Source organism: Ovis canadensis, chromosome X (genome assembly GCF_042477335.2).
Source record: "Ovis canadensis isolate MfBH-ARS-UI-01 breed Bighorn chromosome X, ARS-UI_OviCan_v2, whole genome shotgun sequence".
Classification (NCBI taxonomy): domain Eukaryota; kingdom Metazoa; phylum Chordata; class Mammalia; order Artiodactyla; family Bovidae; genus Ovis; species Ovis canadensis.
In genome coordinates this window covers 49,652,446-49,673,057 of record NC_091727.1, presented here as the reverse complement: position 1 = coordinate 49,673,057, position 20,612 = coordinate 49,652,446, and the positions used below count along the sequence as shown (strand labels likewise).

Here is a 20,612-nt window from a genome sequence, read left to right as displayed (position 1 = left end):
CTGTATAATCGGCTCCAGTTTCATCCATCTCATTAGAACTGATTCAAATGTATTCTTTTTAATGGCTGAGTAATACTCCATTGTGTATATGTACCACAGCTTTCTTATCCATTCATCTGCTGATGGACATCTAGGTTGTTTCCATGTCCTGGCTATTATAAACAGTGCTGCGATGAACATTGGAGTACATGTGTCTCTTTCAATTCTGGTTTCCTCGGTGTGTATGCCCAGCAGTGGGATTGCTGGGTCATAAGGCAGTTCTATTTGCAATTTTTTAAGGAATCTCCACACTGTTCTCCAAAGTGGCTGTACTAGTTTGCATTCCCACCAACAGTGTAGGAGGGTTCCCTTTTCTCCACACCCTCTCCAGCATTTATTGCTTGCAGACTTTTGGATCACAGCCATTCTGACTGGTGTGAAGTGATACCTCATTATGGTCTTGATTTGCATTTCTCTAATAATGAGTGATGTTGAGCATCTTTTCATGTGTTTGTTAGCCATCTGTATGTCTTCTTGGAGAAATGTCTATTTAGTTCTTTGGCCCATTTTTTGATTGGATCGTTTATTTTTCTGGAATTGAGCTTCATAAGTTGCTTGTGTATTTTGGAGATTAGTTTTTTGTCAGTTGCTTCATTTCCTATTATTTTCTCCCATTCAGAAGGCTGTCTTTTCACCTTGCTCACAGTTTCCCTTGTTGTGCAGAAGCTTTGAATTTTAATTAGATCCCATTTGTTTATTTTTGCTTTTATTTCCAGTATTCTGGGAGGTGGAACATAGAGGATCCTGCTGTGATTTATGTCGATGAGTGTTTTGCCTATGTTCTCCTCTAGGAGTTTTATAATTTCTGGTCTTACATTTAGATCTTTAATCCATTTTGGGTTTATTTTTGTGTGTGTTGTTAGAAAGTGATCTAGTTTCATTCTTTTACAAGTGGTTGACCAGTTTTCCCAGCACCACTTGTTAAAGAGATTGTCTTTACTCCATTGTATATTCTTGCCTCCTTTATCAAAGATAAGGTGTCCATATGTGTGTGGATTTATCTCTGGGCTTTCTATTTTGTTCCATTGATCTATATGTCTGTGTTTGTGCCAGTACCATACTGTCTTGATGACTGTGGCTTTGTAGTAGAGCCTGAAGTCAGGCAAGCTGATTCCTCCTGTTCCATTCTTCTCTCTCAAGATTGCTTTGGCTATTCGAGGTTTTTTGTATTTCCATACAAATCTTGAAATTATTTGTTCTAGTTCTGTGAAAAATACTGCTGGTAGCTTGATAGGGATTGCATTGAATCTGTAGATTGCTTTGGGTAGTATACTCATTTTCACCATTTATCATTCTTAGTTACAAATATTTTATCTCATTCAGTAAGCAGTCTTTTGTTTCATTGATGGTTTGATTTTTTTTTTTGCTGTACAAAAGGAATTAATTAGGTCCCATTTGTTTATTTTTGCTTCTTTTGTTTTAGGGGACAGATGGAAAATAATACTGCTATGTTGTTTTTCAGTTGCTAAGTCATGTCTGAACCTTTGCGATGAGACCCCATGAACTGCATAATACCAATCTCCCCGGTTCTTCACTATCACCTGGAGTTTTCTCAAACTCATGTCCATTTGGTCGGTGATGCTATCTAACCATCTCACCCTCAGCCTCTCTCTTCTCTTTTTGCCTTCAATCTTTCCCAGCGTCAGAGTCTTTTCCAATGAGTCGTCTTTTCACATGGGTCGGGCAAAGTATTGGAGCTTCAGTTTAAGCATCAGGCATTCCAATGAATATTCAGAGCCGATTTCCTTTAAGATTGACTGGTTTGATCACCGTGCAGTCCTAGGGACTCTCAAGAGTCTTCTCCAATACCACAATTTGAAAGCATCGATTTTTCAGCACTCAACATTCTTTATAGTTCAACTTTCATATTTGTACATGACTATGGGAAAAACAATAGTTTTGACTGTACAGAACTTTGTCGGCAAACTTGTGTCTCTACTTTTTAATATGCTCTCTAGGTTTTTCATAGCTTTCCTTCCAAGGAGCTAGTGTCTTCTAATTTCATGGCTGCAGTCACCATCACCAGTAATTTTGGAAACCAAGAAAATAAAATCTGCAACTGCTTCTTCTTTTTTTTCCCTTCTAATTGCCATGAAGCATGGGACCAGATGCCATGATCTTTGTTTTTTGAATGTTGAGTATTAAGCCAGCTTTTTTATTCTTCTCTTTAACCTTCATCAAGAGGCTTTTTAGTCTCTCTTTGCTTTCTGCCATTACAGTGGTATCATCTTTGTAAGTATAGTGATGTCTCTGCATTTTAACACATTGTATGTGTATTTATTTAACTACTATGCAGAGTACATCATGTGAAATGCCGGGCTGGATGAATAACAAACTGGAATCAAGATTGCCAGGAGAAATATCAACAACCTCAAGTATGCAGGCAATATCACCCTAATGCCAGAAACCAAAGAGGAAATAAAGAGCCTCTTGATGAAGATGAAAGAGGAAAGTGACAGAGCTAGGGTAAAATTCAGTATTTAAAAAAAATGAAAATCATGATATCCAGTCCCACTACTTCATGGCAAATAGATGGGCAAGCAATGGAAACAGTGACAGATTTTATTTTCTTGGGCTCCAAAATCACTGTGGATGGTGACTGCTGTCATGAAATTAAGACATTCTCTCCTTTGAAGGAAAGCTCTGACAAACCTAGACAGTATTAAAAAGCAGAGAGATTACTTTGCCTACAAAAGTATTTTTAGTCAAAGCTATCATTTTTCCAATAGTCATGTACAAATGTGAGAGTTGGACCATAAAGAAGACTGAGCACCAAAGAATTGATGCTTTTGAATGGTTGTGTTGTAAAAGGCTCTTGAGAATTCTTTAAACAGCAAGGAGATCAAACCAGCCAATCCCAAAGGAAATCCGTCCCAAATATTCATTGGAAAGACTGGTGCTGAAGCTGAAGCCCCAATACTTTGGCCAAAAAGACTCATTGGAAAAGACCGTTATGCTGAGAAAGGTTGAGAGCAGGAGAAAGGGATGACAGAGGGTGAGATGTTTGGATGACATCATGGACTTAATGGATATGAGTTTGAGCAAGCTCAGGGAGATAGTGAAGGACAGGGAAGCCTTGTGTGCTACAGTCAATGGGGTTGCAAAGAGTCAGATGGGGCTGCAGTCAATGGAGTTGCAAAGAGTCAGACACAGCTGAACAAGAATAAAAAAGTAATAAAAATAAAAATGTCAGTAAAAAATAAAAATGTCAAAAGTTTTTTGACATTACATAGCATTTTAAAATATTTTGTCTATGCTTTTCTATCCTCTTCTGTAACTTCCATTATGTGTATATTGGTACATTTGATAGTGCCCTGCAGTTCTCTGAGGTGCTGGTCATTTTTCTTCATTCACTTTCCTTTCTGTTTCTCTAATCCGCTAATTTCGATTGTCACCAGTTTTACTGATTCTGTCTTCTGCCTGTTTAAATCTGTTTTAGTGAATTCTTCTTTTTAGTGGGTTTTATTCTTTCAGTTGGGCCTTCCCAGGTGTCAGAAGTGGTAAAGAACCCAACTGTCAATGCAGGAAACATAAGAGATGCCAGTTTGATTCCTGAATTAGGAAGAGCCCTTGGAGGAGGGCATGCCTACCCACTCCAGTATTCTTGCCTGGAAAATCTCATGGAGGGAGGAACCTGACAGGTTACAGTCCATAAGATTGCAAAGAGTCATACATGACTGAAGCAACTTAGCATGCATGCATTTTTTCAGTTATTGTATCTTTCACCTCCAGGATTTCTAGTTTGTTCCTGTTTTATAATTTTTGTTTAATGACATTTTATACTTGGTTTGAAGTTTGTAACATTGCAAAGGAGGACATGACCAAAACTATCCCAAAGAAAAAGAAATGCAAGAAGGCAAAATGTTTGTCTGAGGAGGCTTTCCAAATAGCTGAGGGAAGAAGAGAACTGAAAGGCATGTGAGAAAGGGAAAGATATACCCAACTGAATGCAGAGTTCCAGAGAATAGCAAGGAGAGATAAGAAGGTCTTCTTAAATGAACAATGCAAAGAAGTTTAAGATGACAATAGAATGGGAAAGACGAGGTTTCTTCAAGAAAATCAGAGAGATCAAGGGAAATTTTCATGCAAGTTTTGGCATGATAGATGACATAAACGGTAGGGAGTTAACAGAAGCAGAAAAAATTAAGAAGTGGCAGAACTCTGCAAAAGAGGTCTTAATGACCCTGATAACTATGATGGTGTGTTCACACACCTAGAGCCAGACATTCTGGAGTGTGAAGTCAAGTTTCCTTAAGAACATGACTACAACAGACACAGCTAATGAATATGATGGGATTCTAGCTGAGTTGTTTAAAATCCTAAAAGATGATTCTGTAAAAGTTCACACTTAATATGTCAGCAAATATAGAAAACTCAGCAGTGGCCACAGGACAGGAAAGGCCAGTTTTCATTCCAATCCCAAAGAAGGGCAATACCAAAGAATGTTCAAACTACCATACAGTTGCACTCATTTCACATGCTAGTAAGGTTATGCTCAAAATCCTTCAAGCTTGACTTCAGCAGTACTTGAATTGATAATATCCAGATGTACAAGCTGGGTTTAGAAAAGGCAGAGTAACCAGAGATCAAATTGTCAACATTTGTTGGATCACAGAGAAAGCAAAGGAATTCCATGAAAATATCTACTTCTGCTTCATTGACTATACTAAAGCCTTTGACTGTGTGCATCACCACAAAGTGTGGAAAATTCTAAAAGTAATGGGAATATTCATTGGAAGGACTGATGCTGAAGCTCCAGTTCTTTGGCTATCTGATACAAAGAGCAGAGTCATTGGAAAAGACCCTGATGCTGGGGAAAATTTGAAGAGAAAAGAAGAGCATTTCAGCAGATGAGATGGTTAGATAGCATCACTGACTCAATGGACATGAATTTGAGCAAACCCTGGGAGATAGTGAAGGACAGGGAAATCTGGTGTGCTGCAGCCCATGGGGTCACAAAGAGTCAGACACAACTGAGTTACAGAACAACAACTTGGTTTGAATTTCCCTCATTATTTTAGTTTTTTGGACATAGTTTCCTTTATTTCATTTTTTTAAATAACAAATTTAGTTGATTTAAAGTATTTTTTTCTAATGAGTCCAGTATCTGTACTTCCTCAGAGAAAGTTTCTATTCATTGCTTTTTTTTTTTTTAACATGTTTATGGACTATATTTTCTAGTTTCTTTTTTTTTAAATTTTAATAAATTTATTTATTTTTAAATTAAACAAAGATGAATATTTTTAAAGATAAAAAGTACAACTCACAAAAATAGATATCATAAACCATGAGATACCTAACAGCAAAAAAACAAAAATACATAAAGCAAAAACCTCAGAAGAAATATAAGGGAAAAGAAAAAATATGTAATCATAGTGAGACATATTAACATTTCTCTGAGAATATTTTATCAAATGCAGAAAAAATAAAAAAAAGGAGCATCTTGATGATGTAGTCAATAATTTAAATACAATTGATTTCTATTTATATAAATTTACAATAATTTTATATCTTACAAAATGCATTTAAAATTTTATCTCATATGTTGCTATTAGATATCCATAGGACATTTAGAAAAACTGGTAAACAATACTAAATTTCAAAATGTAGAAATTTTTGTGTGATTCCCTTATACATATATGCATATATTATCTTTGAGATTATTTTCCATTATAGGATAATATAAGATATTGACTATATTTCCCTCTGCGACACAGTAAACCTTTGCTGCTTATTGATTATCTATTTTCTTAAATTATAAATCTAGCATTCTATTCATACTAAATCAAATAAGTGGAATCAAACTGTCACAAAATTTTTTTAGTTAGGCAGAAGTTCATAAGTTTTCTAAAATATATATATATATATATTATACATATTATTTACAGTTGTCTAAGCCTCCTGATGGGAGGGACTGGTGGTGGGAAAAACTGAATACTCTACTCGGCAAGACTCTCTCCTTAAGATTTGATGGAGAAATCAAAAGCTTTCCAAACAAGCAAAAGTTAAGAGAATTCAGCACCACCAAACCAGCTTTACAACAAATGCTAAAAGAACTTCTCCAAGCAGGAAGCAAGAGAAGGAAAAGATCTACCTACAGTAAATGAACCCATATGAAAAGACTCTGGGCATTGATGAGATATAACTGGGGTTCGAATATTTCCAGAACCAATAAAAAACTTTTTTCTCATCACAAAAAAAAGAAAAGAAAAGAAAAGAAAATGAACCCAAAACACAAAAACTGTAGTTTTGCACTTAAATGCAAATGAGTTAAATGCACCAAACAAAAGACATAGACTAGCTGAGTAGATGAAAATATGTGCTTCCACTTATCACTCTGCTTGATCCTCCCCCCTGAGTTGTATGTAATTGTTTTATATTATTAGGCTAATCATGTTCCCATTATGGCTTGCAATTGCAGTTATTATTATTATTTTTTTTTGGTCCATCTATCTTCATTTCTTTTCATTCTTTTCTCTATATTCTGTTCTGCTGCAGTGATTTTCACCTTTCTGTCCTCCAGGTCAGTTATCTGTTCTTCTGCCTCAGTTCGTCTGCTATGGATTTCTTCTAGTGTATTATTCACCTGTTTGTTCTTCAGTTCTTATAGGTCTTTGGTAAACATTTCTTGCATCTTCTCAATCTTTGCCTCCATTCTTTTTCTGAGATCCTGAATCATCTTCACTATCATTACTTTGAATTATTTTCCTGGAAGTTTGCCTATCTCCACTTCATTTAGCTGTTTTTCTGGGGTCTTCTCTTGTTCCTTCATCTGAGACATAACTTTTTATTTTTTTCATGATGATTAACTTTCTGTAATTTGGTAGCCATCAGACTGTGCATCTTCTCTCTTCTCTGTTTGCCCTCTGATGGAGGAGTATAAGAGGCTTGTGTAAGCCTCCTGATGGGAGGGACTGGTGGTGGGAAAAACTGGGTCTTGCTCTGGTGGGCAGAGCCTTGCTCAGTAAAATTTTAATCCAATTATCTGCTGATGAGTGTGGTTGCACTCCCTTCCTGGTAGTTTTTTGTCCAGAGGTGACCCAGCCCTCGGGTCTACAGGCTCAGTAGTCTGGCTAATGGCAACCTAGGAGGATTTACACCAAGGAGGACCTTCCCAGACTGATGTTGCAAGTGCCCCCATTCCTGTGGTGATCCCCTGCAGACCCACACCTCCACAGGAGACTCTCCAACACTAGCAAGTAGTTTTGATTCAGTCTCCTGTGGGGTCACTACTCCCTTCCTCTGAGGCTTAGTGCACACAAGCTTTTGTTTATGCCCTCTAAGACTGGAGTCTCTGTTTCTCCCAGTCCTGTGGAAGTCTTATGATCAAATACTGCTGGCCTTCAAGGTCAGATTCCCTGCATTTTCCCAGTCTGTTTGTTGGGTCCCCAGGCTGGGGAGCCTGACATGGGGTTCAGAATCTTAACAACAGTGGGAAAACTTCTCTGGTATAATTTCTTTCCAGATTGTGGGTCACCCACCCGATGGGTAAGATATTTGATTTTATTGTGATTGTACCCCTCCTCCCATTTTGCTATGGCTTCTTTGTCTTTGGATGTGGGGTGTCTTTTTTTGATAGGTTCCAGCATCCTCCTGTTGATGATTGTTCAACAACTAGCTTCGATTTTGGTTCTCTTTCAGAAGGAGATGGTGCTCTACTCTGCCATCTTTAACCAGAAGCTCCATACTTTCTAGTTTCTTTGTATGTCTCATATTTTGTTGGAAATTTGACTTTTTAAATAATATAATGTGACAAATTTAGAATTATGAGTCTCTGTCTCTCTCCAGGGCTTGCTTTTGTTGCTGCTTTCTGTACTAATTGCTATTTGTTTGTTCAATAACTGTCTGAGCCAATTCTATGTAGTCTCTTATATTCTTTGTCATGGATTGCCACTGAAGTCTCTGATCAATTTAGTGGTCAACTATTGACTGGACAGATATTTCTTTAAATACTTGGAATCAATAAAACTCCAAGGGTTCTGTTGCCTGTTTAATTGTTTTCAATGCTTACCCAGGAAGTTTATAACTGTGCTGTAGCCTTCATTTCCTGCTAATGCAGAGCCTCAAGACTAGTCAGAGATAAGAACATATGACATTCTCATGTCTTTCCTGAGCATGCACACAATCCTATGCATGTCTTGGCTTTCCAGATTTCATGAATGTGTCAGAGATTTTCAAAGTCTCTGAACATTTAATTACTTTGTTGTTGTTGTTATTTTTTTTTCTTTTAAGCTTCTTTGCAAGTCTCTTGCTTATCTAAATTGTTGTCTAATGCTCCAGGCGTCTGTCTGACAAATACATCCCTTCCCTGGCAAGAGTTTTAGCACTGGATAATCAATGAAGACAAGCCTTTTGAATCAGGTCTTTCAGGGAACTTCCACAGAAGTCAAATAATGACAATTTGGGGGGGGGGGTTAAATCTGTTCTCTTCAGTCTAGCACCTTGAACAAGGCTTATTTTCAAGGCTACTACTGGCTTGGGACAGGGTAATAGAGCTGGGGTAAATTAAAATGCAACAATACTTGCTGTGCTTAACAAGATTGGAGTGTTTTTCTTCCATAAATGCTACCTGGGTTGATTCAAATCTTTGGCTATTTTTCCAAAATCTTAAAGAAAAAAAGTTATGAAAAATTTTTGTCAGTCATTTTACTGCTTTTGTGAAGAAGTAAGTGTTTGGAGGTTATTACTCTATTATCTTTACTAACTCACCACAACCACCTTCTTTGTAATACTTCTAAGACCCTCTCAAGACAATAAGTAGCTAAATATCAACCGAGAGTTAGTTAAAACAAAATATGTTCCCCATCCAGATTAATTAAGTATCTGACTGGCCATTACTTATTTCCCATTTTTTCCTAAAACATTCAACTGTTCACTCAGGGGTGCCAGGGCCCTTGAGTGGACTCCCTTTTCCTTGCAGATTCCTCAAAGCCACTTGAGACCAGGACTAAGTCACTTCCAACCATGCAAACCCCCTTGGAAGGTGAGTTTTACTGGGATTTTGTGGGAATAGGGAAGGTCTGAAATGGTGTCATGGAAGCCAAGGGAGGAGACTCAATGCCATTAGACAGGTAATAAGAAGTCACTGGGTTCTTCAAAAGGAACATAGTAATAAAGACATGGAAATAAAAAGGCCTAAGGGTCATGAAGAAGTGAATCATCTATATATATATATCTGTAAAAATGTCTGAGGCAAAAAGAAGGAGAGAATTTGAATAATCCTAAAGGAAAACTGGAAAAAGAAAACTGACTTCTGCTCTGCTCCTAGTCTGAATTGCTATGGGACTTCAGGTATATTTTCTCTCCTCTATGGGCCTTCTTCCTACCAACAGTAAAAAAAAAAAAAAAAAGCTATCACATTATTGTATTGAATTGGCCAAAAAGTTCAATCAAGTTTTTCTGTAAGATACTATGGAAAAACTCAAATGAACTTTTTGGCTAACCCAATAATAGTGGTCAATGACATGGCCAAAATGGAAATCTTAGCACAGATACCCATAGAAGAACTGCAATCTTGAAAGTTCCATCTTGAAAGTTTCACCTTCCATCTTGAAAGTTCCTATCTGGAATAGAGGCTTCTGACGCTAATAATCCTGTTTTTATAGCAATATCCACAGTGAATACATCCTGGGGCAGAATAACTGAAGTGGATGGTGATATTGGAAAGACAAGTGCTGGACCAGGTAAGGGAAATGTTAACACTTCTGTTCTTCCTTTTTGGCTCTTAACTTTGCAACAAAAACTTTCCACTATACACACTATTCTATGTCATTCTACTCTGTAAACTGTTACCTCCTATGTACCAGGCTATGATCAAAAGTCCTAGAGACAGATAAGATGGATAGAATGGAGAAAGGAGAGGGAAAGATACAGATATGGTGATGTTCAAAGTCAGAATGGGTTTAAGGATAGTGATATATGTGTTCTTAGTTCTTTTTTTAAATTTTTTATTTTTACTTTATTTTAGTTTACAATACTATATTGGTTTTGCCATACATTGACATGAATCCACCACAGGTGTACCTGCAATCTCAAACATGAAACCCCTCCCACCTCCCTCCCCACAACGTCCCTCTGGGTCATCCCCATGCACCAGCCCCAAGCATGCTGTATCCTGCATTGGACATAGACTGGTGATTCGATTGTTACATGACAGTATACATGTTTCAATACCATTCTCCCAAATCATCCCACCCTCTCCCTCTCCCTCTGAGTCCAAAAGCCCACTATACACATCTGTGTCTTTTTTGCTGTCTTGCATACAGGGTCATCATTGCCATCTTTCTAAATTCCATATATATGTGTTAGTATACTGTATTGGTGTTTTTCTTTCTGGCTTGCTTCACTCTGTATAATCGGCTCCAGTTTCATCCACCTCATTAGAACTGATTCAAATGTATTCTTTTTAACGGCTGAGTAATACTCCTTTGTGTATATGTACCACAGCTTTCTTATCCATTCATCTGCTGATGGACATCTAGGTTGTTTCCATGTCATGGCTATTATAAACAGTGCTACAATGAACATTGGGGTACATGTGTCTCTTTCCATTCTGGTTTCCTCAGTGTGTATGCCCAGCAGGGGGATTGCTGGGTCATATGGCAGTTCTATTTGCAATTTTTTAAGGAATCGCCACACTGTTTTCCATAGCGGTTGTACTAGTTTGCATTCCCACCAACAGTGTAAGAGGGTTCCCTTTTCTCCACACCCGCTCCAGCATTTATTGCTTGTGGATTTTTGGATTGCAGACATTCTGACTGGTGTGAAGTGGTACCTCATTGTGGTCTTGATTTGCATTTCTCTAATAATGAGTCATGTTGAGCATCTTTTCATGTGTTTGTTAGCCATCCATATGTCTTCTTGGGAGAAATGTCTATTTAGTTCTATGGCCCATTTTTTGATTGGGTCGTTTATTTTTCTGGATTTGAGTTGCCTAAAGTTGCTTGTATATTTTTGAGATTAGTTGTTTGTCACTTGTTCCATTTGCTTTTATTTTCTCCCATTCAGAAGGCTGTCTTTTCACCTTGCTTGTAGTATCCTTTGTTGTGCAGAAGCTTTGGATTTTAATTAGATCCCATTTGTTTATTTTTTCTCTTATTTCCAGAATTCTGGGAGGTGGATCACAGAGGATCCTGCTGTGATTTATGTCGGAGAGTGTTTTGCCTATGTTCTCCTCTAGGAGTTTTATAATTTCTGGTCTTACATTTAGACCTTTAATCCATTTCGAGTTTATTTTCATGTGCAGTGTTAGAAAGTGATCTAGTTTCATTCTTTTACAAGTGGTTGACCAGTTTTCCCAGCACCACTTGTTAAAGAGATTGTCTTTACTCCATTGTATATTCTTGCCTCCTTTGTCAAAGATAAGGTGTCCATATGTGTGTGGATTTATCTCTGGGCTTTCTATTTTGTTCCATTGATCTATATGTCTGTGTCTGTGCCAGTACCATACTGTCTTGATGACTGTGGCTTTGTAGTAGAGCCTGAAGTCAGGCAAGTTGATTCCTCCTGTTCCATTCTTCTCTCTCAAGATTGCTTTGGCTATTCGAGGTTTTTTGTATTTCCATACAAATCTTGAAATTATTTGTTCTAGTTCTGTGAAAAATATGGCTGGTAGCTTGATAGGGATTGCATTGAATTTGTAAATTGCCTTGGGTAGTATACTCATTTTCACTATATTGATTCTTCCGATCCATGAACAAGGTATATTTCTCCATCTATTAGTGTCCTCTTTGATTTCTTTCACCAGTGTTTTATAGTTTTCTATATATAGGTCTTTAGCTTCTTTAGGTAGATATATTCCTAAGTATTTTATTCTTTTTCTTGCAATGGTGAATGGAATTGTTTCCTTAATTTCTTTTTCTACTTTCTCATTATTAGTGTATAGGAATGCAAGGGATTTCTGTGTGTTGATTTTATATCCTGCAATTTTACTATATTTATTGATTACCTCTGATAATTTTCTTGTGGAGTCTTTAGGGTTTTCTATGTAGAGGTTCATGTCATCTGCAAACAGTGAGAGTTTTACTTCTTCTTTTCCAATTTGGATTCCTTTTATTTCTTTTTCTGCTCTGATTGCTGTGGCCAAAGCCTCCAGAACTATGCTGAATAGTAGCGGTGAAAGTGGGCACCCTTGTCTTGTTCCTGACTTTAGGGGAAATGCTTTCAATTTTTCACCATTGAGGATAAAGTTTGCTGTGGGTCTGTCATATATAGCTTTTATTATGTTGAGGTATGTTCCTTCTATTCCTGCTTTCTGGAGAGTTTTTATCATAAATGGATGTTGAATTTTGTCAAAGGCCTTCTCTGCATCTATTGAGATAATCATATGGCTTTTATTTTTTAATTTGTTAATGTGGTGAATTACATTCATTGATTTGCGGATATTGAAGAATCCTTGCATCCCTGGGATAAAGCCCACTTGGTCATGGTGTATGATATTTTTAATGTGTTGTTGGATTCTGATTGCTACAATTTTATTGAGGATTTTTGCATCTATGTTCATCAGTGATATTGGCCTGTAGTTTTCTTTTTTTGTATTATCTTTGTCAGGTTTTGTATTAGGGTGATGGTGGCCTCATAGAATGAGTTTGGAAGTTTACTTTCCTCTGCAATTTTCTGGAAGAGGTTGAGTAGGATGGGTGTTAGCTCTTCTCAAAATTTTTGGTAGAATTCAGCTGTGAAGCCTTCTGGACCTGGGCTTTTGTTTGCTGGAAGATTTCTGATTACAGTTTCAATTTCTGTGCTTGTGATGGGTCTGTTAAGATTTTCTATTTCTTCCTGGTTCAGTTTTGGAATATTGTACTTTTCTAAGAATTTGTCCATTTCTTCCACGTTGTCCATTTTATTGGCATATAATTGCTGATAGTAGTCTCTTATGATCCTTTGTATTTCTGTGTTGTCTGTTGTGATCTCTCCATTTTCATTTCTACTTTTATTGATTTGATTTTTCTCTATTTGCTTCTTGATGAGTCTGGCTAATGGTTTGTCAATTTTATTTATCCTTTCAAAGAACCAGCTTTTGGCTTTGTTGATTTTTGCTATGGTCTCTTTTGTTTCTTTTGCATTTATTTCTGCCCTAATTTTTAAGATTTCTTTCCTTCTACTAAATCTGGGGTTCTCCAATTCTTCCTTTTCTAGTTGCTTTAGGTGTAGAGTTAGGTTATTTATTTGACTTTTTTCTTGTTTCTTGCGGTATGCCTGTAGTGCTATGAACTTTCCTCTTAGCACTGCTTTTATAGTGTCCCACAGGTTTTGGGTTGTTGTGTTTTCATTTTCATTGTTTCTATGCATATTTTGATTTCTTTTTTGATTTCTTCTCAGATTTGTTGGTTATTCAGAAGTGTGTTGTTCAGCCTCCATGTGTTGGAATTTTTAATAATTTTTCTTCTGTAATTGAGATCTAATCTTAATGCATTATGGTTAGAAAAGATGGTTGAAATGATTTTAATTTTTTTTTAATTTATCAAGGTTAGATTTATGGTGCAGGATGTGATCTATCCTGGAGAAGGTTCCATGAGCACTTGAGAAAAAGGTGAAATTCATTGTTTTGGGGTGAAATGTCTTATAGATATCAATTAGGTCTAACTGGTCTAATGTATCATTTAAAGCTTGCGTTTCTTTCTTAATTTTCTGTTTAGTTGATCTCTCCATACATGTGAGTGGGGTATTAAAGTCTCCTGCTATTATTGTGTTATTGTTGATTTCCCCTTTCATACTTGTTAGCATTTGTCTTACATATTGCTGTGCTCCTATATTGGGTGTATATATATTTATAATTGTTATATCTTCTTTTTAGATTGATCCTTTGATCATTATGTAGTGGCCTTCTTTATCTCTTTTCACAGCCTTCGTTTTAAAGTCTATTTTATCAGATATGAGTATTGCCACTCCTGCTTTCTTTTCGTCTCTATTTGCGTGGAATATCTTTTTCCAGCCCTTCACTTTCAGTCCGTATGCGTCCCTTGTTTTGAGGTGGGTCTCTTGTAAGCAGCATATAGAGGGGTCTTGTTTTTGTATCCATTCGGCCAATCATTGTCTTTTGGTTGGGGCATTCAACCCATTTATGTTTAAGGTAATTATTGATAAGTATGATCCCATTACCATTTACTTTATTGTTTTGGGTTCGGGTTAATACACCCTTTTTGTGTTTCCTGCCTAGAGAATATCTTTTAGAATTTGTTGGAGAGCTGGTTTGGTGGTGCTGAATTCTCTCAGCTTTTGTTTGTCTGTAAAGCTTTTGATTTATCCTTCGTATTTGAATGAGATCCTTGCTGGGTACAGTAATCTGGGCTGTAGATTATTGTCTTTCATCACTTTAAGTATGTCTTGCCATTCCTTCCTGGCCTGAAGAGTTTCTATTGAAAGATCAGCTGTTATCCTTATGGGAATCCCCTTGTGTGTTATTTGTTGTTTTTCCCTTGCTGCTTTTAATATTTGTTCTTTGTGTTTGATCTTTGTTAATTTGATGAATATGTGTCTTGGGGTGTTTCGCCTTGGGTTTATCCTATTTGGAACTCTCTGTGTTTCTTGGACTTGGGTGATTATTTCCTTCTACATTTTAGGGAAGTTTTCAACTATTATCTCCTCAAGGATTTTCTCATGGTCTTTCTTTTTGTCTTCTTCTTCTGGGACTCCTATAAACCGAATGTTGGAGTGTTTCATATTGTCCTGGAGGTCCCTGAGATTGTCCTCATTTCTTTTAATTCGTTTTTTTTTCTTTTTTCCTCTCTGATTCATGTATTTCTACCATTCTGTCTTCTATTTCACTAATCCTATCTTCTGCCTCCATTATTCTACTATTTGTTGGGTCCAGAGTGTTTCTGATCTCATTTATTGCATTATTCATTATGTATTGACTCTTTTTTATTTCTTCTAGGTCCCTGTTAAACCTTTCTTGCATCTTCTCAATCCTTGTCTCTAGGCTATGTATCTGTGATTCCATTTTGATTTCAATATTTTGGATCATTTTCAGTATCAATATTCGAAATTCTTTCTCAGGTAGATTCCCTATGTCTTCCTCTTTTGTTTGGTTTGGTGGGCATTTCTCCTGTTCCTTAACCTGCTGAGTATTCCTCTGTCTCTTCATCTTGGTTATATTGCTGCGTTTGGGGTGGTCTTTTAATATTCTGGTAATTTGTGGAGTTCTCTTTATTATGGAGCTTCCTCACTTTGGGTGGGGTTGTATCAGTGGCTTGTCAAGGTTTCCTGGTTAGGGAGGCTTGTGTTGGAGTTCTGGTGGGTGGAGCTGGGTTTCTTCTCTCTGGAGTACAGTGGAGTGACCAGTAATGGGTTATGAGACGTCAAAGGTTTTGGAGTAGCTTTGAGCTGCCTGTATATTGAAGCTCAGGGCTGTGTTCCTGTGTTGCTGGAGAATTTGCATGGTGTGTCTTGCTCTGGAACTTGTTGGCTCTTGGGTGGAGCTTGGTTTCAGTGTAGGTATGGAGGCGTTTGATGAGCTCCTATTGCTTAATGTTCCCTGAATTCAGGAGTTCTTTGATGTTCTCAGGCTTTGAACTTAAGCCTCCTGCTTCTGGTTTCAGTTTTATTTTTACAGTAGCCTCTAGATTTCTCCATCTATACAGCACTGATGATAAAACACCTAGGTTAAAGATGAAAAGTTTCTCCACATTGAGGGACTCCCAGAGAGGTTCACTGTTTTCAAAGACAATGATCTGCTTTTCTGGTTGCCTGATGTCCTCTGCCAGCACTCAGAAGTTGTTTTGTGGAGTTTGCTCAGCGTTGAAATGTTCTTTTGAGGAATTTATGAGGGTGAAAGTGGTCTTCCCTTCCTATTCCTCCACCATCTTAGGACCGCCCTCCATGTTCTTAGTTCTCTGTTGGCATAATAATGTACTTCCTAAATGTTCTGTGTAAGAATTGGAGTGGGACTATGACTTCAGCCAGCTCTCCCAGGGAGACAGGCATTGGACCAGGTAAGGGTAGTGGCAAGGCTTCATTACTTGAGTTATTCTTCAGAGGTCACCAAGCAGCTTGTAGCTGATTTCTGATTCCTTCAAAGTTTCAAGAATCCCTAAGTCAAAGTCTCAGAGATGCAAACCCCAAAGATAAGTTCTTTGGGTTTTCACCTGGAGCTAATAGCTGGTATGCAGTGGTTTGACTACATTGATTATTAAAACAATGAAATACTTCTATTTTATATTATTTTATTTCATCAACAATACCAGTTGATGCTAGATGTTTCCCTTAACCACTGTTTCCCATTATCACCTTGGCTGCCTTGGCCCATCCCTCAGAACTCTCTAGACCACCCCCATGGTCCTGCAACAAAAGTATTGATGCCTGGAGACCTCTAAGACTCCAGGTCTACAGTAGGTATCTGTTTCAATTGATAGGTACATAAAAGTTTGATGACTATCACTCCTGGTCTTATCCTCTGGTTGTGTGTCATTGATGGTGGACTTCTTAATGCCTCTGTACTTCTGCCCTCCTGGTTGCAGAGTTTCTTGGTTGTCTCAGGTCACAGCTTAAACTTGTTTTGTGTTCCATTTTGTGTTGTCACTTTTGGCTTGAAGACTTCCATAGTCCCATGTCTCTCCTATGGCAATATCCATAGAAGAATGGGGGCAAGAAGATACTTCTTAAGACAGTTGATTTGAGAAGATGAGAAAATAACTTTTGGAGGAATGGATACTCTAAGATTTGGAGTTTATGCCCTACATCCTCTATTAATTATTTTACAACTTGACTTTCTCCAATGAGGAACCTTCCCTTGATCTGTATTATTTTATACCTTGGGTTCTCTCAACTCCAATCAGAGCTTTAAGGACCAGCTTTCTAAGATATAATATTTTGGGATCTAGAGAAAACAAAGTCAGTTGCAGCAGTAAATCCTAAGAACACTGAGATTCCTTTCCCTCTCCATCCATATCCCCTGACCTCATTCCCTAGATTCAGAATATTATAGCTACAAGTGCATTAGACATCATCCAATCTTTTCATTGAACTTATGGGGAAACTAAGATATTAGTCAGAAATCTGATTAAAGTCACTGTATTTATTCTTCTATGACTTCTATGTATTTAGCCTTCTAGGACTCCTGAAAAAGTACCCCATACTTAGCATCTTAAAATAACACAAATGTATTATCCTATACTTCTGGACATCAGAAGTCTGACACACTGGGCTAAAATTAAGGTGTAATTGGGCTATGTTATTTTTGGAGACTGTGGACAATCAGTTTCTTTGTCTTCCTTTCAGTTCCTAGTGGTTACCTTCTTTCTTTGGCTTCTGGTTACCTTCCACCATTTTCAAAACTAGCAATGTAGCATCTTCTAATATCTCACTATCATTCCCTCTTCTGTTTCCTTCTTCCACTTTTGGGAGACCCTTGAGATTCCATTGAGCCCACTCAGATATTTCAAGATAATCTCCCCACTTCAAAGTCAATGAATTAACAACCTTAAATATATCTGCAATCTTAATTCTTCCCTACAGTGTAAACTAACATACTGGGGATATGAATATGAACATCTTTGGAGGACCTTTATTCTGCCTACCACAGTCATGCAGCAAATCAATAACAGATCCAGGAACAGAAACCTAATCCAGGGGTTTCCTTCATGATTTAGATAGGTAACCCAGGAGATTCAGTGGAAATATGTTTTGAGGATTAAGAAACCTGAATGCTTGGACAGAGTGTTTGAATAAAAGAATCATTATGACTAGAAGTAATTGATCATAATCTCAATACACTAGTATTTCTGTGAAGCTAGGAAACACTTTCTCCTAAGAAAATGTGAAAAACCTCTTGTCTTGGCCCCATGGAAAGCATGGAGTACTAGTTCAAATGCCCAGGCCAATCAGCCATCAATGAGTGGATCTGAAATAGCTTGCATATACATTGAGTCTCTAGCTTCTCTCAAGTCTTTCTCATGGATCCAGGGTTTTGTTTGTCTCTCTGGCTAGCTAAATAAGTTAGGAGAAGATGGAAAAGAAAGAACTGTGAACTAGTCTGGACTGATCCTTGGAGTCTCTGTTTCTGGACTGTTTTCAACCAGATACCACTTGGTCTTGTTTTGCCTCCTAGGTAAAGGCCTGTCTATCTTCGCCATAATTCTCATCATCTCCTTGTGCTGTATAGTGTTTATCACCATGACTTATATCATGGTCTGCCAGAAGACATCCCAACAGGGTGAGTGATGAATATGAATGGGTGGCTTTTGCTTATTTGTTCATTCAGCAGCACAGTTGAGCATAAACTCTGTATCGAGCACTATGTTAGGCACTTCAAAGAGTCCCCAGCCTATCCTGAAAGTGAGGATAGGGAATTCATGGAGACAGACATGCAATAAAAGTACAACATATGAAATTTAATTCACAAATTTTTTTACTCAACCTGGCACAGCATCTATATAATGGATTTTTAATGAGGATGCAAGAGAAGGAGAAGTAACAATTACTTGCCTCAAGTTATTTACAGTTTAATTAATGTAATCAAGGTAGAGTCATGGAGTTTATCAATAACAATACATAGCTATAAAGGTTATGAACTCAAAGCTTGGAGAAGACAATCAGTGCTAAAGGGATCCAAAGGATAGGCTAATCAGTTAGGGGTAGAATAATTATCAAGGGCTTTCAGGAGGAGGCAGGACTTAGACCATACATTGGGGGATGAAAGCCATTGAAAGGGGACAATATTCTACAAATACAAGAAATTACATGAATAAAGGGGTGAAATTGTAAAAGATAAATGTGAGAGGAGGCATCAATAGAGAAAATTCATGTAGCCAAGCAATAGGGAAATACTAAGGAAAAGATAAGTTCATTCCTGATTCTAGAAAGTCTTGAATGACAGGTTAAGGAATTTGGAATTTCTTGTCTAAGTCTTGCATTAAAAATCACTTAAAAAATTTAAGCCAGGCAGTGACATGATTGCAGTGTAGTTGTCAGAGTCATTTAACATCTGTTTGCCAACAGAAGAAAAGGAGACTCTTAATGTTTACTTCTAAGTAAGCCTAACTACACCTCAATTCCTTTTGCACTAGTCATTACTAGCATTTATGTGTCTCTTCCTTTGAAGCAGCTCCTACTCCCTAATAGTCTGATTTCTACCACAGGTCTCTCCAACCCCAAAAGAGGAGGAAGCCTTGAGTTTCTCCTTGTCCTGGGTTTGAAGTAAAAACTCTTGTCTTGGCCAATTACCATGGCTATGATCCATGAGGCTAAACTTGGAAGTGGAGATATCTTAAGTTGCCACAAATCCTAGGAGTACTAAAACTAAAACATTCATCATAGTCTCAATAAGACTGAGTACAAACTGTAACCATATTAGAATATTTCTCTTTCAAAAACAGTCCAGTGTTCCCCATGACTCAGAGGACAGAGGTCAAAATGTAGCATACCATTGAAGGCCCTCTATAATGTGGCTCTGGCCTATCTTGTCAACCCCCACCATTCTCTTGGACCTAATGTCATTCCCAGTCACTGGAGTCAAACAGGAAAATATGTGACACACCTCATGTCTTTATACTTTTTCCTCCCTGGAATGCCTTTCCAGAATTCCTGCATTCTATCTCTCTATAAGGGAGACAGCCTCAGGCATCTTCTCAATTTAACATGTAGCTTCTGAGTACCTACTATGTACCATGCACTAGGCATGTAAAAATGAAAAATATCATACAGTATGAAAGCTGCAGGGCCAATCAGGGAGGTAAGACATGGAAATGTAAGTCTTTATCACAAAACAAAAACCTGCAGCATTCTGTTTTTGCTTTGTTGTGGTTTAATGTTTACATTCCCAGTTGCATCTCTGAAAGATTACAAGCACCTAGAGGGCAGTACTAAGAGACATTCATCTTTGTACCAGGCTATAGAGCTTCCCTGGTGGCTCAGAAGTTAAAGTGTCTGCCTGCAATTCAGGAGACCCAGGTTCGATCCCTGGGTCGGGAAGATCCCCTGGAGAAGGAAATGGCAACCCACTTCAGGATTCTTGCCTGGAGTATCTCATGGACAGAGAAGCCTGGTAGGCTACAGTCCATGGGGTTGCAAAGAGTCGGACACGACTGAGCAACTTCACTTACTTACTTATAGAACTTCTAAACCTATGTAGAATGGAGAAGGCAATGGCATCCCACTCCAGTACTCTTGCCTGGAAAATCCCATGGACGGAGGAGCCTGGCAGGCTGCAGTCCATGGGGTCGCGAAGAGTCGGTCACGACTGAACGACTTCACTTTCACTTTTCACGTATTGGAGAAGGAAATGGCAACCCACTCCAGTGTTCTTGCCTGGAGAACCCTAGGGACGGGGGAGCCTGGTGGGCTGCCGTCTATGGGGTCGCACAGTGTTGGACACGACTGAAGCGACTTAGCAGCAGTAGCAGCAGCAGAATGTAGATATTTCTCCTCCATAGACACTAGGGGGCAATGGTGACTTATTCCAAGATCTTCCCTGGATGCAAGATGGGGAGAAATGCACTTGAGAATGACTCAAGCTAGTCTCAGGCATCAGACTGATAATTCAGACCCTTTTGTCTGGGCTCTGAATGGCTGCCAAGTTTTTCATAAGGACTCCCTGAAGGATAGTTGGCAAGACTCCTGGGTGGAGAGTGGATCCA

At 38.0% G+C, this 20,612-nt stretch overlaps 1 protein-coding gene across 6 annotated transcripts in view; it reads left to right on the top strand.

Annotated features, from left to right (window-relative positions):
• Positions 1-20,612, top strand: part of VSIG4 (V-set and immunoglobulin domain containing 4) — a 74,464-nt gene that overhangs the window by 18,537 nt on the left and 35,315 nt on the right. For all 6 annotated transcript variants that reach the window (XM_070291555.1, XM_070291554.1, XM_070291557.1 and 3 more), the window contains 3 exons: positions 8,960-9,022; positions 9,645-9,722; positions 18,086-18,190. In XM_070291555.1, the coding sequence (XP_070147656.1) occupies positions 8,960-9,022; positions 9,645-9,722; positions 18,086-18,190 (246 nt within the window). The remainder of the gene's footprint in view (positions 1-8,959; positions 9,023-9,644; positions 9,723-18,085; positions 18,191-20,612) is intronic.